The 14,140-nt window shown below is 50.4% G+C and overlaps 1 protein-coding gene across 5 annotated transcripts; it reads right to left on the bottom strand.

The window, feature by feature from the left end:
• Nucleotides 1–160: 160 nt before the first annotated feature.
• On the bottom strand, nucleotides 161–12,965 carry FANCE (FA complementation group E). Of its 5 annotated transcripts, none has more exons than XM_055330666.1 (10): nucleotides 12,532–12,965; nucleotides 8,476–9,100; nucleotides 7,862–7,906; nucleotides 7,528–7,587; nucleotides 7,083–7,226; nucleotides 6,197–6,320; nucleotides 5,910–5,988; nucleotides 3,907–3,973; nucleotides 2,369–2,494; nucleotides 161–814 (listed from the first exon to the last, which is right to left on the bottom strand). In XM_055330666.1, the coding sequence occupies exons 1-10, from the start codon at nucleotides 12,777–12,779 to the stop codon at nucleotides 713–715; spliced, it is 1,620 nt and encodes a 539-aa protein (XP_055186641.1). In that variant the 5' UTR covers nucleotides 12,780–12,965; the 3' UTR covers nucleotides 161–712. The 5 variants fall into 5 exon arrangements, 4 of the variants coding, with proteins under 4 accessions (XP_055186641.1, XP_055186643.1, XP_055186642.1 ...); XM_055330668.1 differs by lacking the exon at nucleotides 12,532–12,965 and adding an exon at nucleotides 12,240–12,505; XM_055330667.1 differs by lacking the exon at nucleotides 7,862–7,906.
• Nucleotides 12,966–14,140: the final 1,175 nt, after the last annotated feature.

Raw genomic sequence — 14,140 nt, 5'->3', positions numbered from 1 at the left:
ACTGGGGGCTCTATCCCAGGACCCTGGGATAATGACCTGAGTCTAAGGCAGACACTTAGCCAACTGAGTCACCCAGGTGCCCCAAACCCCTGCTTTTTAATAAATTATCATCCAAGTCAGAACACAGAGGGTCGTAACATATACTTGAGTGCAAAATATATATTTTTTAATGATTATTTATTTGAGAGAGAGCGAGTGCACAAGCACAGAGGGAAAGGGAGAAGCAGATTCCTTGCTGAGCAAAGAGCCAGATGCAGGGCTCGATCCCAGGACCCCGAGATCATGACTTGAGCCAAAGGCAAACACTTAACCAACTGAGCCATCCAGGCGCCCCTGTGCAAGATATTCATGCTGAGCACACAGGTCATCTCAGGGCTCCTGAAGCATCATTCATCTACTCTTGGTCTGCTTTGACCCTATTGAGGCCTTTCAGAAAGTTTGTCCCCATCATCTGATGAAAATGTGACAAAGAGTGAGCCCAAAGGTCAGCAGCCCTGGGAAATAAAGCTCCTCCAGCCCCCTCAGCCCAGGAAGCACCCCCGTGCTGGCTGGGGGGCCAAGTGGGGGGCCTCTCTGCATCCTGGAGCAGGAATGGGATGGCCAGGCTCAGCCTTTATCCCCAGACAAGGGGTCAGGGGATGGTGCTGAGGGCAAAAGTATTCTTCAGGCAGCTGGTGGGGGAGCTCCAGGAGTGTGGTCTCTTGGTGGATGGTCAGGGGCCCAGATGTCTCAGGGCAGCCTGCAGGGACTTCCTCAGGAAAGTGGTGTTAAGCTCTAGGGCTGTGGCCAGGCCCAGCCTCTGGATCTCAGTGATCTGGGAGAAGGAAGAATCATATCAGGACTCCAGCAGCTGATCCTTCCCCTTCCCCCTCTGCCCATGGCCCTGTTTAGGAAGGAGAGAGGAATCCAGGACACAAGGACAATGGAGGAGATATCTAAATGCATTACTTCACCATGATTATGCAAGGTCTTTGTATTCAAGTGGACCTGGGACCAAATATGAACTATACAACTTACTAAGTCAGCCGCATTAATAACACTTGACAATTATTGGGTGCTTACTATGTAGCAACACTTTATAAACATAACTTCATGTAATCTGCACAACCCTCCCATTTTAGAGATGAGAAGACTGAGGGACAGAGATACTCTACTGTGGCTGCCACATTCCTTCGGGGCCACACTATTTCTTCCCTGACCTTTTGCTACAGCCTCCTGACAGGTCTCTGCCCTATATCTTCTCTCCGATCCCCACTCCTTACAGATGCCAGAGGCTTCTTTCTAAAATGCAAATCTGACCAAGTCACCCCAGCTTCAGCTGGGCCCTGGGGTAACTATAAATGTCTCATATTGGATGCCCTTCCTCCAGGATCTACAGGGTCTCCAGAGGATCCAGGATTCTCCTGAAATTGTGCATAACATGTGTTCAGATTTTTCATTTTTCTTGGAGGATCTATAGCTTTCATTAAATCATCAAATGGGCCTGTGACTCCCCCAAAAAGGTAGGGACACTTGACCTTCAAGATAAAGTCCATGATCCTCCTCATAACCTTTAGGGTCTTCCATACGATGATGGCACGGCCTGGCCATGTCATCCTAGGCAGGTCACTTTAACCTCTCTGGATCTCAATTTCCTCATCTATAAAATGGAGCTGTTAATAGTATCTTCTCATTGGGCTAACACCTGAAATAAACTAGCAAGGCCACATAAGCAAAGGGCTTTAAATAGTGCCTAAGACATAGCAGAGGCTCTGCAATATTACCTCGCGGTGTTTTAACTCTGACCTAGAACCTCACCCCTACCACCATCCACTCTCATGTTTTCAGGCCGAAGCTACCATCTGTAGATCCCCCTGGATGCTCACAGTTTATACTGTTTCCTTTGCCTGAAATGTCCTTTCCTCAGTCTTAGCCCTTGACCACTACTCACCCTTTCAGAATTGAGAAGCCTGTCCCAACCACAAACAAGGTTTAGTTGCTTCCACCACCACCACCACTACCACCACCACCACCACCACCACCAAAAGCACCCCCCAACCCCCACCTCTCATCTTTCCAGATGTGATGCCGATCTGGTTATCATCTCTCCTACCTCACTAGCCTGGCACCGGTAGAGAATGTCAAGTCAAGGACAGGAACTGTGCTATGGTCTCTGTCGATTCCCCAGTGCCTCACTCACCATCTGGCCCACGGCAGTGTTGCCTGCATTAACGACCTCCTAGCAGTCTCATTCCCCACTCTGAAGCTTGAACTTGTAGTTTCCCTGGCTAACATTCAGGATGTCTTCCCTGGCCAACATCTAGATGTACACCCTCGTGGGCACACTCAGAGCAGCAGGACCAGCCCTCATGGCCCTTCCAGTACTCACACTGGCCTGATACTTGGTCATCACTGTCAGCATAAGCTTGGCATAGGCCATGGAAGTGGTGGCTGCTGGCCCCTCTCTACAGAGCTTCTCCATCAACACACTGAACTTCTCGGGGGTTATCTCCACCTGCACACATTGGGAGACGGGACAACAGAATAAGAAAGGGCTCCAGATTCAATTTCAAACTCTACCACTTCCAACCTAGGTAACCCCAGGCAGGTCACATAACCAAACTGAAGCCTCAGTTTCTGCATCTGTAAAATGGGGCTCATGACATCTAACGCTAAAGATGATGAAAAATATTAAATGAGATAATGCACATAAAGCCTGGCATATACATCTCAGCCCTGTTTGGAGTCCCAGAGGGCACTGCCAGCATAACAATAGTTGTTCTTAATAATTTAATAAATACTTATCATGCACAGGGCACTGTTCTGAGAACTTACACTAATTATCCATTTCAACATCACCCTGGCCTTGTGTGGCAGGTATGATCATCATTCTCCTTTTGCAGATGGGGAGACTGAGGCATAAAAAGGTTAGGTCAACCACCTAAGCTATAAACAAATGAGGCAAAACTTTAGGTAGTGATATGGAAACATTGCCAAAATATACTGCTAGTTTAAAAAAGCAAAGTACAGAGCACTGAGCTTGGTATGTTGCCATCCATGAAAAAAGTAGGGAAAAAGTAGGGGCACGTGGCTGGCACAGTTGGTTGCGCATCCGACTCTTGGTTTCGACTCAGTTATGATCTTAGGGTCAGGAGATTGAGCCCTAAGTCAGGCTCCCACACTCAGCAGAGTTTGCTTGGAGTTTCTCTCTACCTCTGACTCCCCACCCCCTGCTACTGCCCCATGCTGTCTCTAAAATAAATAAATGTTGGGGCACCTGGGTGGCTCAGTCAGTTAAGTGTCTGCCTTTGGGTCGGGTAATGATCTCAGGGTCCTGGGATCGAGCTCCACATCGGGCTCCCTGCTCAGTGAGGAGTCTGTTTCTCCTTCTCCTTCTCCTTCTGCCATTTCCCCTTCTTCTGCTCTCTCTCTCTCTCTCTCTCGAATAAATTAATTAAATATTTTTTAAAATAAAGAAAAGAAATAAATCTTAAAAAAAAAAAGGCAGGGAAAAAGTAAACTTAAATATGTGTCCTTGTACACAAAAGCACCTCTGGGAGGGTTCCCCTGAAACTAGTAACAGTGATGAGCCCTGGAGAGGGGAACCTGGATGGATGGTTCACTGTATCCTTTGAGCTTGAAAACTTGTGAACATAGGAATCTATGATGTACTCAACAATAAAAGAAAATTCACACACACATCAAAAGGTCCCTCCCCAAGGCCACGCAGCTAGTAGGTAGCAGAGCCAGGATGTACAGTGTGGTCAGCTTTCTGCTCTCAGCTTTTTAAGCCCCAGGACTCACCCACCGTGTAACATACCTTGCTGTGGGGCAGCTGCTCTGCTCACCACCCCTGGAGGGATCAGCAACCCGGGAGGCCCATGCCTGTCCATAGCATTGGACTACCCTTCAAGGCAGTCTGCTCACCTGCCGTTCCAGGAGTGACTGCAACACCAAGAAAGTCTCCTCCTTCCAGGGCAGCTCTAAGATCTGTCTGCAAAAAGCACAGGCCCCGCTGAGAACAGTGCACGCCTGGGTACCTACTGTTCCTACCTTAAGGAAGGGCAAGGCCCTGGGGACAGCCTAGATCCCCAGCCAACAGAGGAAATAGTCAGAGCCCCCTGATGCTGGCAGCAGCCAGCCACTACTCGGTGCTAGGAAGGCTACAATACAAGGCTCCTGGAGAGGATAACGGAGGATCTGATTTGAAGTGTATAAGGTTCCCTAAAAAATGAGCAGGAGTGAAGAATGCCTCTTGAGTACAAAAGGTGAGGGTGACCCAGGGAAGAGGATGATGGTGCAGTGAGATATCTACAAGGCTTTCTAGAAAGGGCAGCCTTCCCTGCAGAGCCCAATCCACAGGGAGGCCCACTCCAGCTGTGCTTCCCAAGCTACAACGCCATCTTCCACTTGTGTGGAGAGGCAGTGTGTCACACAGAAGTGTGGCTTCTTGGGTGCTGGGCCTTGAATCTGATCCCAGGCTTTAATACTTGCTGGCTGTGTGACCTTCGGCCCATGTCCCTTAGCAACTCTGAGCTTTAGGTTTTCTGTCTCTAATAGCACCCACCTGACAGCACTGCATTAGCACTTCCTGAGAAAATGAATCTAAAGCACAGAGAAGGGAGCAGCCTGGGTGGCTCAGAGGTCTAGCCTGCCTTTGGCCCAGGGTGTGATCCTGGGGACCCAGGATTGAGTCCCACGTCAGGCTCCCTGCATGGAGCCTGCTTCTCCCTCTGCCTCTCTCTCTCTCTCTCTCTCTCTCTGTGTCTCTCATGAATAAATAAATTATTTTATTTTATTTTATTTTATTTTATTTTATTTTATTTTATTTTATTTTATTTTATTTTTATTTTAATTTATGATAGTCACAGAGACAGAGAGGCAGAGACACAGGCAGAGGGAGAAGCAGGCTCCATGCATCGGGAGCCCGACGTGGGATTCGATCCCGGGTCTCCAGGATCGCGCCCTGTGCCAAAGGCAGGCGCCAAACCGCTGCGCCACCCAGGGATCCCCGAATAAATAAATTCTTTAAAAAATAAATAAAGCACAGAGAAAGGACTCGGTAAGTGGTGGCTGACATTTAAACAACTGTTCCCTTCTCGTGTGAGAGTTAGTGTTTATTTTATTTAAAAAAAAATATTTTATTTGACAGAGAGGGGGAGCAGTAGGGAGAGGGAGAGGGAGAAGCAGGCTCCCCATTGATCAGGGAGCCTGACATGGGACCTGATCCCAGGACCCTGGGATCATGATCTGAGTAGAAGGCAGATGCTTAACCTACTGAGCCACCCAGGTGCCCCAGAGAGTTAGCATTTATATTTCATGTTAGTGTCAATTGGGCCTTAGCTACTCATTTGTTTCTACATGGCTGGATCTTGACTCCCCAGTTTTAATACCCAAATTTAACACAAATTTAATAACAATTTTTGAGCACTTACTGTGCTGAGGTCTATATGCATTATCACATTTAACATCTACAAAAATCCTAGAGTGAATATTATGCCCATTTTTCATATGAGGAAACAGAAGACTGAGAGAGATGGAGAAACCTGTCTGAATTCACACAAGGCAAGCCTGGGATTTAAAATCCTGTCTTCCCGGATCCACAGCCAGTGCCTTAACCACTGTGCCATGTTCCAGCTATGCTGTGAACGGCTCGAGTGGGGACCACCAGCCCCTTCTCTGTGTCCCCCCTGGCATCTGGCCTGGAATGCTGGAACCTGGGGCTTGGGCAGGGTCACAGAGTGGCAACTGTGGGGGGGAGGCACAAAGCCCAGCTCAGGCAACAGCGAGAGGGGCCTCTGCTGTGCCGCCACCTGTCTTTCAGGTACAGGGCCTGGTATCCAGGCAGCTCCAACTCCAGAATGCCAAGAGCAGGCTTGGCCAGTGGGAGGGGGTAGGGGTGGGGACAGCATGGAGGCGTGTACACTCACCCCAGCATTAGAACCTGTGCGTCTGGCTCCAGGGCCTCATCCTTCATAAGGCAACACAGTAACTCTGTTTGAGCTGGACCTGGGTAGGGGACAACAGGGCGGGAGGTCTGGGGAAAAATGGCAGGAGAGGATAGAACACAATGCCTGGCTCATTACAGGGGAGCATAGTCAGGGAAGCAAGGCAGCCTTATTGACTGAATACACAACTGCCAGGGCCCCCCAGGAGTGAAGGGTGGTGGGAAGAGAAAGGGCAGAGCTACTGGACCCAGGGCTGGTTCCAGAATTACCTGTTCCCGGGGCCTGGAGCACAGGGACAAGGAGGGCTCTGCAGACAGGATAGGCATACTTGGCACAGAAGGCGGTCAGCGCGGTCATGAGCAGGCGGGAGGCTGAGGAAGTCAGGGAGAGAATCTACAGCCAATGGGGAAGGAAATATTAATTAATTCATTTCTTCTTTCCTTGAATGAATGTTTGTCAGACACATATTTCAGACGGTGATACATGTTACAAAGAAAACACAAAAGTTCGGGACACCTGGGTGGCTCAGCAGTTGAGCATCTGCCTTCGGCTCGGGATCTGATCCCAGAGTCCCGGGATCAAGACCAACGTTGGGCTTCCTGCGTGGAGCCTGCTTCTCCCTCTGCCTGTGTCCCTGCCTCTCTCTGTGTGTCTCTCATGAATAAATAAATAAAATCTTAAAAAAAAAAAAAAAAGAACTTTTGTGTTCTTTCATGAGACACACAGAGAGAGAGAGAGGCAGAGACACAGGTGGAAGAAGCAGTCTCCATGCAGGGAGCCGGGCATGGGACTCGATCCTCGGACTCTGGGATCATGCCCTAAGCCAAAGGCAGATGCTCAACTGCTGAGCCACCCAGGTGTCCCATATAAAAGTTCTTTTATCTAGAACTCACATGGATTCACCCATTGGAAATGACACAGAGTTCCCAAATCCCTTCAGCTCCTGGAAGGATCTGGAGCTCAAGAGAGAGGAATTAGATGGCATGTGGATAGATGGCCTGGAGGTCCATGCCCTCCGCCTGCCCCAGGCTGCCTCTGAGAGCCCAGATGCCTTACAAGGTGGGGAACCCCCTCTCCCAAGCACCACCCTTCTGAGGGCTCAGATGCTCTTCCCCATAGTCCCTACCATGCCAGGTGTATCACAATGCCACCTACCCGTCTAAGAAAGAGGCTCTTGGTCAGAACAGTAGCATTGCTGAGGCTGAGATCCGGGGAAAGGGACAGAAGCCAGGTGCAGAGCTGCAGGAGAGCTGGATCGGAGAGCTGTGAGAGCTGCAGCTGGGCACACAGCAGGTCCACCTACCAAGCAGGAGAGGCCACAGACTCATTCAGTCTGCCTCTGTTAGGCTGTCTCAAGCCAACTGGGCAGCAGAATGAGTAGGGCAAGGACACTCCAAGGTAACGTAAGGCAGGGAGAGCTGCCCTATGAGGAGGATCCAAGGTCTAAAGCACAAAGGATGACCTTTACCCAAGAGACCACAGAACCCAACAAAATCCGCTCCCCAAATTCCCACACAAGGCAAGGAAACACAGACCTAAATGGAACAAGGCTGGGGAGAGGGGATGTACCTTCAGGGCCAGGTAGTCTTCCTGGACTCACCTGGCTGGGACTGCATTCATGGAGAAGCTGTAGCTCAACCGGCAGGGTATCCTCCAACCCCTGGAAAAGGCAAATCTCATGTCCCGACTGTGACAAGTCAGAGACCACCCCTTGGTCTGGCAGAGTGGGGGGTGAGGAGCCTGGACACTATCAGAGGAGAAGGACTTGTCTGGGGTTAGATAACATGTCTGTCCTTGGGCCAAGAGAAGCCCCTGCAGTGATTGTCTTCAGACCTTCACTCCGACCCCCATTGTCCAAACAGCCTGTGCTTCCCTGGGCCTGGCTAAGGTCTAGACAGAAAGTGGAAGGGCGATGGTGAGCAGGGGCCAGTTACCTCCCCCAATGTCTTGAGCAGCTGCTGCAGTCTGGGAACCTGGTCCTGCAGAGAAAAGCCCAGTCACTGCCAAGTCCCCGTCAACACAATGTGGTCCCGGGGCCCAGTCCTAGCCCCCTCCCCCGAGAAGGCTCCAGATCAGTGAGAGCTAATGGGCAAGGATGATTCAAGAGAGTCAAGAAAGCGAAGCCTAAACCTTGAGAGGAGCTTAAGAACTCAAAGTATAGTAGACAAGGCCCGTGGAAACCCAGCTGTCTAGACTTGTCCCCTCTGCACTCATCCTAATGGTAGACCCAGGGCTTAGGTTGGGAAGACAGGCTGGATGCTGGCATGATTCCACACCCTCTGCGCAGAGGAGCTTCTCTTCTTGCCTGGCATCCTTTAACCTCATGTTGTAGATTATTAGGGCCAAAGGTTTCCCCCTCCACTAACTCTTCCCACCTCCTGCTTGGGAGTCCATGGAGCAGAAACTATATTCCCTGAACTCCACACCCCTACCCCTGCTTCATAGACTTGTTACCCCAGTTGGGAAATAGTCTCCCACCGAGCCCTCACCTGGATAAACCCCCCACTCCTGGAGGATCACTCTAAACCCAGCCTCCCCATTCTAGTACCTGGACAGGTTTGGGCAACTGCAAACTCTCAGCTAGGTCCTTAGCAGCCTCCAGACTCTGACCAGCCTCACTGGGCTTGGCCCTGACACTCTGGTTCTTAATGGATAGGGCATCTTCTCCATCTGCCAGGGATTCCAAAGATTCAGGTTCACATCTCTCCTCCTCCTGACCTTCTTCCTCTTCCCCTTCCAAACACTGGAACTTTTTGGGGGCACACTCGCCCTCAGGACTGGTAGGTCCTTCCTCTTGCCCCTTTCTGCGTTTCCCAGGTTGCTGAGAGTCCCTGTCCTCCTTGTCCTCCTCTTCTTCCTCTTCAGGCTCTGGAACCTGGAGCAACTTCAGCCTCCTGCCTCCCCGGCCCAGCCGCCTACACAGGCCTTGGAGCCGTCCCTGGCAGCTCTTAGACAGCACAGACACGCCCTCAGTCGATACCCCACCGTTCAAATCCCTCTGCAGCAATTCCCCCAGGACCCAGAGCCAGGCATCAGGGTCAGGGCTTTGGTCTTGTTGTGCAATCTGCAGCACAGGGAGTAGTCCATTTTCAGGCAACAATGGCCGAACAGCCATCAGCAGGGACATCAGATTCCTCTGGCATAACGGGGGCAAGCGCAGCAGCAGTGGCTTCCTGGGCAGAAGGAGAACAAGCAGTTAAGAATATCTTGCTGGAAGGAGCACAGGCCAGACTGGGTAAAGCTGGGTGGCAATGGACAGACAGGGTGGCTAGGAGGCAGTACCCTTGGGTCAGGGTGGATGGAAGGAGTCAGCAGGAGAGCCATTCATTTTTATTTTTTTTTAAGAATTTATTTATTTATTCATGAGAGACAGAGAGAGAGAGAGAGAGAGAGAGGCAGAGACACAGCAGAGGGAGAAGCAGGCTCCATGCAGGGAGCTTGACATGGGACTCAATCCCAGGTCTCCAGGATCAGGCCCTGGGTTGAGGGTGGCACTAAACTGCTGAGCCACCAGGGCTGCTCAGGAGAGCCATTCAAAAGGCATTCATCGAGCATGTATTTTTTGTTGTGGTGGTTAAGCCAGTTTGAGTTCATTTTACTATTCCTAAACTGCCAAAAGTTCTCTGAACAATTCAATTTTTTTTAACAATTCTTTTTTTAATTGAGCATGTATTCATATATTCTGGGCTAGGCTCTGTTTTTTGACGTGTCCTATTTTGGCTCAAAAAAATCCACACTGAGGGGCACCTGGGTGGCTCAGTGGTTGAGCAGCTGCCTTCAACTCAGGTAGTGATCCTGGGGTCCTGGATAAAGTCCCATATCAGGTTCCTCCCAGGGAACCTGCATCTCCCTCTGCCTATGTCTCTGCCTCTCTCTCTCTCTGTCTCTCATGAATAAATAAAATCTTAAAAAAAAAATCCATATTGAAACCTATTCTATAAAAGATCCATGCTTGTTTTACATTAAAAAAACTCCCTTCCCAAACTTTGCATAAAAATAATCCTTCAGGGGCGCCTGGTTGGTTCAGTATGTGACTCTGTTTTGTGTGTGTGTGTTTTGTGTGTGTGTTTAAGAGTTTATTTATTTAAAGTAAACTCTACACCCAATACAAGGGCTCAAACTCAGGACCCTGAGATTATGAATCACACACTCCACCGACTGAGCCAGCCAGGCAACCCTGGAGCATGTGACTCGTGATTTCAAGGTCATGAGTTCAAGCTTCACATGGGGGGGGTGGAGGGTGGAAGCTTACTTAAAAAGATTAAAAAAGGGGCAGTCTGGGTGGCTCAGAGGTTTAGCGTTGCCTTCAGTCCAGGGCCTGATCCTGGAGACCCGGGATTGAGTCCCACGTCGGGCTCCCTACATGGAGCCTGCTTCTCCCTCTGCCTGTGTCTCTGCCTCTCTTTCTCTCTGTGTCTCTCATGAATAAATAACTAAAATCTTAAAAAAAAAAGATAGATTAAGGCCCAAAATAAAAATAGTAATATTCCAGGATGTGGTGCAGCGCTTACTCTGCAGCCCTGTACTCCCCTTAGCAATCCCCTGGAACTTACAAGGTCACATCTAGCTCTGACATTCCTGTCACCCGAGTTCCTGAGAGGCAGAGGCAGTCTCTCCTTCCTCCATGTCCCAGTAGCCAGCACAGCGTCAGTCCATAGCAGGCAACGGGTACACATTTACTGAATGAATTAACTCTCTGAGGATAAGTCCAGAGATAAGCAAGGGCTACTTTGGACAGAGCAATGTAGCCGTCTGTCATGCACAAATCCAGATGCTGTGTGACCTGAGGCTTACTGGTGTGGCAAGCAAGTCATGGGTACACCAAGCCCACCTGGCATCACACCTCTGCTTCTCTCTATGTGATTCCTCAGGGCTGCTTGTCATTACATACAAGGGGCATCTGGGATGTGTGAAAGAGAAAAAAATATTTGACTTTGATTTCTTTGTGAAAAACACTAAGTGAGAGAGAAAACTAAGGTAAAAGTTCAAAAGATGGTCAATTTGTGGTAGAGGATATTTAGAAGCACAGAGCTGGGGGAAAACCCTACTTCAAAGGCTCTTAACTTTTTTGTGTGCATGAATCCCCTTATCAGAGTGTTAAATGCAGAAAATAAAATACATGGGATTATGAAAGAAACCAACTATACTGAAATAAAGTTCTAACCAGGGACCCCAAATTAAGTTCCCTTCCTCTTATTCTGTCCAGAAAAAGCCAGACAGCTGAATATGTTTATGGCCTCCAATTTGGGGATGCAGAAAGTTCCCCTGACCCATTTCTTTCTTTCTTTCTTTTTTTTTTTTTTAAGTAGGCTCCATGCCCAGCCTGGAGTTCACGGTGGGACTTAAACTCAGGACGCTGAGATGGAGACCCTGAGATCAAGACCTGAGCAGAGATCAAGAGCCCTAAGCTCAACTGACTAGCCACCCAGGGGCCCCTCTCCTGACCCATTTCTCAAAACAAATTCAAAGTAGGGTGTGTGAAGACAATATTAGAATTTCCACTTCTACTTATCTAAAACATGAGAAATTAAGTATCACAAATATTTAATGTATGGAATGGCCCTTCATAGTCCAGTCTCCAGCCTAATTCTGAGAGGAGCATCTGAGTGCAAAGACGGCTCTTCAGCCCCCTAGAGGCTGAAGGGGACACTTCTGTCACTTTTTCTACTTCGAGTATTTTGGTTACTTCGGATAATTAAATGCATTTATGGATACTGAATTATGTTCTTTAACAAAACCAACCTCACTAAATGGACACACAGCTTATAAAGATGACCGAAAAGGAACTGAATACCAGTAAGGGAAGCCCATCAAATAAGAAAATGGCAGAGCTGACCCTTCTGCTCCTAGCAGAAATTCAGTCACATAGAGGCAAAAAAGAAAGAGGAAAGAAAGAAAGAGGAAAGAAGAAAGAAGAAAGAAAGAAAGAAAGAAAGAAAGAAAGAAAGAAAGAAAGAAAGAAAGAAAGAAAAGAAAGGAAGGAAGAAAGAAAGAAAAGTTCAAAGTCACCTCAAAGACTGTAAATTATCAAGAACACCATCCTTAAGAAAAGTGATTTTGCCCTAAAATGTATACTGCGCTTTGAAAATTTGACATCATAAAGCCACTCCTTCAGATGTCCGTTCTGTCACCACAGCTTAAATTTCTTCTTTTTGGGACACCTGGGTGGCTCAGTGGTCCCGCATCGGGCTCCCTGCATGGAGCCTGCTTCTCCCTCTGCCTGCGTCTCTGCCTCTGTCTGTGTCTCTTATGAATAAATAAATAAAATATTTTTAAAAATCAATTTCTACTTTTGTATACTTTACAACGTACGTATTTTTACTCCTGTGTACACTAGAGGTATGAGTGCGATTGCCTTGGAGCGGGAAGCGTGCGGTCAGATCCTCGGAGCCCACCGGCTTCCAGCTCCTCATTCACGCGCAGGCTGGCGGCTCCCGCCGCACCTAGGCGGTCCTCCACCAAGGCCCGTGGGATGCGCTCCTCCTCCCGGGGTGCGCGGCAGGGATGCCGGGCTGCGGGCCTCGATCTCCTCATCTAGAAAGTGGGGTGGCGCCACCCCCCGCCTCACGGCCGAAACGCGGCGCTCCGCGAGCAGGCGACTTACAGCTCCAGGCGACAGTCCGGGCCCTCCACGACGGGCTCCTCCCGGCACAGCGCCTCGAGGATGCGGCCCCAACCGAAGGGCTCCCCGCCGCGACTGGCCAGCGCCCGCAGCAGCCCCAGGCCGCGCCGCGCCCCGTCCGGCCCCGCCTGCAGCGCCCGCAGCAGGAGCTGGGCGGGGGCCTCCAGCTGTGCCCAGGGCGCCGAGTCTGCGCCCTCCGCCGGAGCGGGTGCCGCCTCCGAGGCCGCCATGCCCGGAGCCGCCGCCGCTCTGGTTCCTGACCTCGGTCTCGAGGACCCGGGAAAGGGCGCAGGCCGCCAGCGCCTGCCCTGACGCGGCGACGAGCCTCTTCCGGCACCTGCCACCTGCGGGCCTGGGGGCTCCGCGGCCGGGAGCCAGCCAGATTCCCGCGCGCCCTCAGAAAGGCACGAAGGAGGCGTGGCTAGGGGCGGGGCCGGACGTGAAGCGAGGGGCGAGGGCAGGCCGGAAGGGGCGGGGCCACAGACGGTCCTGACCATAGAGGCGGAGGAACGGAGTGAAGGGGCGGGACGAGGGCCGAGGGAGATCCGCGGGTGGGGCGGGGCCACTGTGGGGGCGGGGCCATGCTGGAGATGGTGGGGCGGGGCGGGGCTCGGTGGAGGGACGTATTAACCCTCACCTTTGTTCCTCTCCTGCTCTCTGAAGAGAGGAGGCCGGGGATGGAGTGCAGAGAGGATGTCAGGGATCCTGTTGTTTGGGAGCCAAGCATCATTTAATCTTAGCTGATGTCCATGTTATGCGCATCATGGATTTTTTTTTTCGCATCATGGATTTTAAGATAAGGTTTTTTTGGGATCCCTGGGTGGCGCAGCGGTTTGGCGCCTGCCTTTGGCCCAGGGCGCGATCCTGGAGACCCGGGGTCGAATCCCACATCAGGCTCCCGGTGCATGGAGCCTGCTTCTCCCTCTGCCTGTGTCTCTGCCTCTCTCTGGGTCTCTCAAGAATAAATACATTAAAAAAATCTTTTTTTTTTTATGATAGTCACAGAGAGAGAGAGAGAGAGAGAGAGGCAGAGACACAGGCAGAGGGAGACGTTTGTTCTGACCTGGGACTCGATCCCAGAACTCCAGGATCACGACCTGAGCCAAAGACAGATGCTCAACCCCTGAGCCATCCACGTGCCCCCCTTGCAATAAGATTTAGTCACAGTTTACCACCCCACATTGACATCACCTCTTCCACAGGCCATCAACTGTCATCACCAGGTTTCAGTCCTCTCCAGAAATATTTGATACACTATGCCTGAGAATAGGTTGGTAAAACACTCTATGGCCAAAGGCTTTGCTGAGAACTTCCTCCCCAAGTCCAAGGAGTCAACTTGTCTTGTGTTGTTTATAAGGGCCCAGGAGGGCTCTACCTCCCAAGGTTTCAGTGTAAAGAAATCTGCTGGAGAAGGCAAGCTTCTAGTGAAGTGGGAGGAGAAGAGGAATCACTGCAGAAGATAAGAATATATAGAGAGGGGAGAAGAGCCCCCCCCCCCCCCGCCAGGATCCATCAATCCCACTTTGGGTTCCAGTCTGTATTTACCATTCTCCCAACTTCTGCAGCTACACACATTCATTCATTCAATACA

Source organism: Nyctereutes procyonoides, unplaced genomic scaffold (assembly GCF_905146905.1).
Source record: "Nyctereutes procyonoides isolate TBG_1078 unplaced genomic scaffold, NYPRO_anot_genome, whole genome shotgun sequence".
Classification (NCBI taxonomy): Eukaryota; Metazoa; Chordata; class Mammalia; order Carnivora; family Canidae; genus Nyctereutes; species Nyctereutes procyonoides.
The sequence above is the reverse complement of the archived record's forward strand: the minus strand, read 5'-3'. Positions and strand labels throughout refer to the sequence as shown.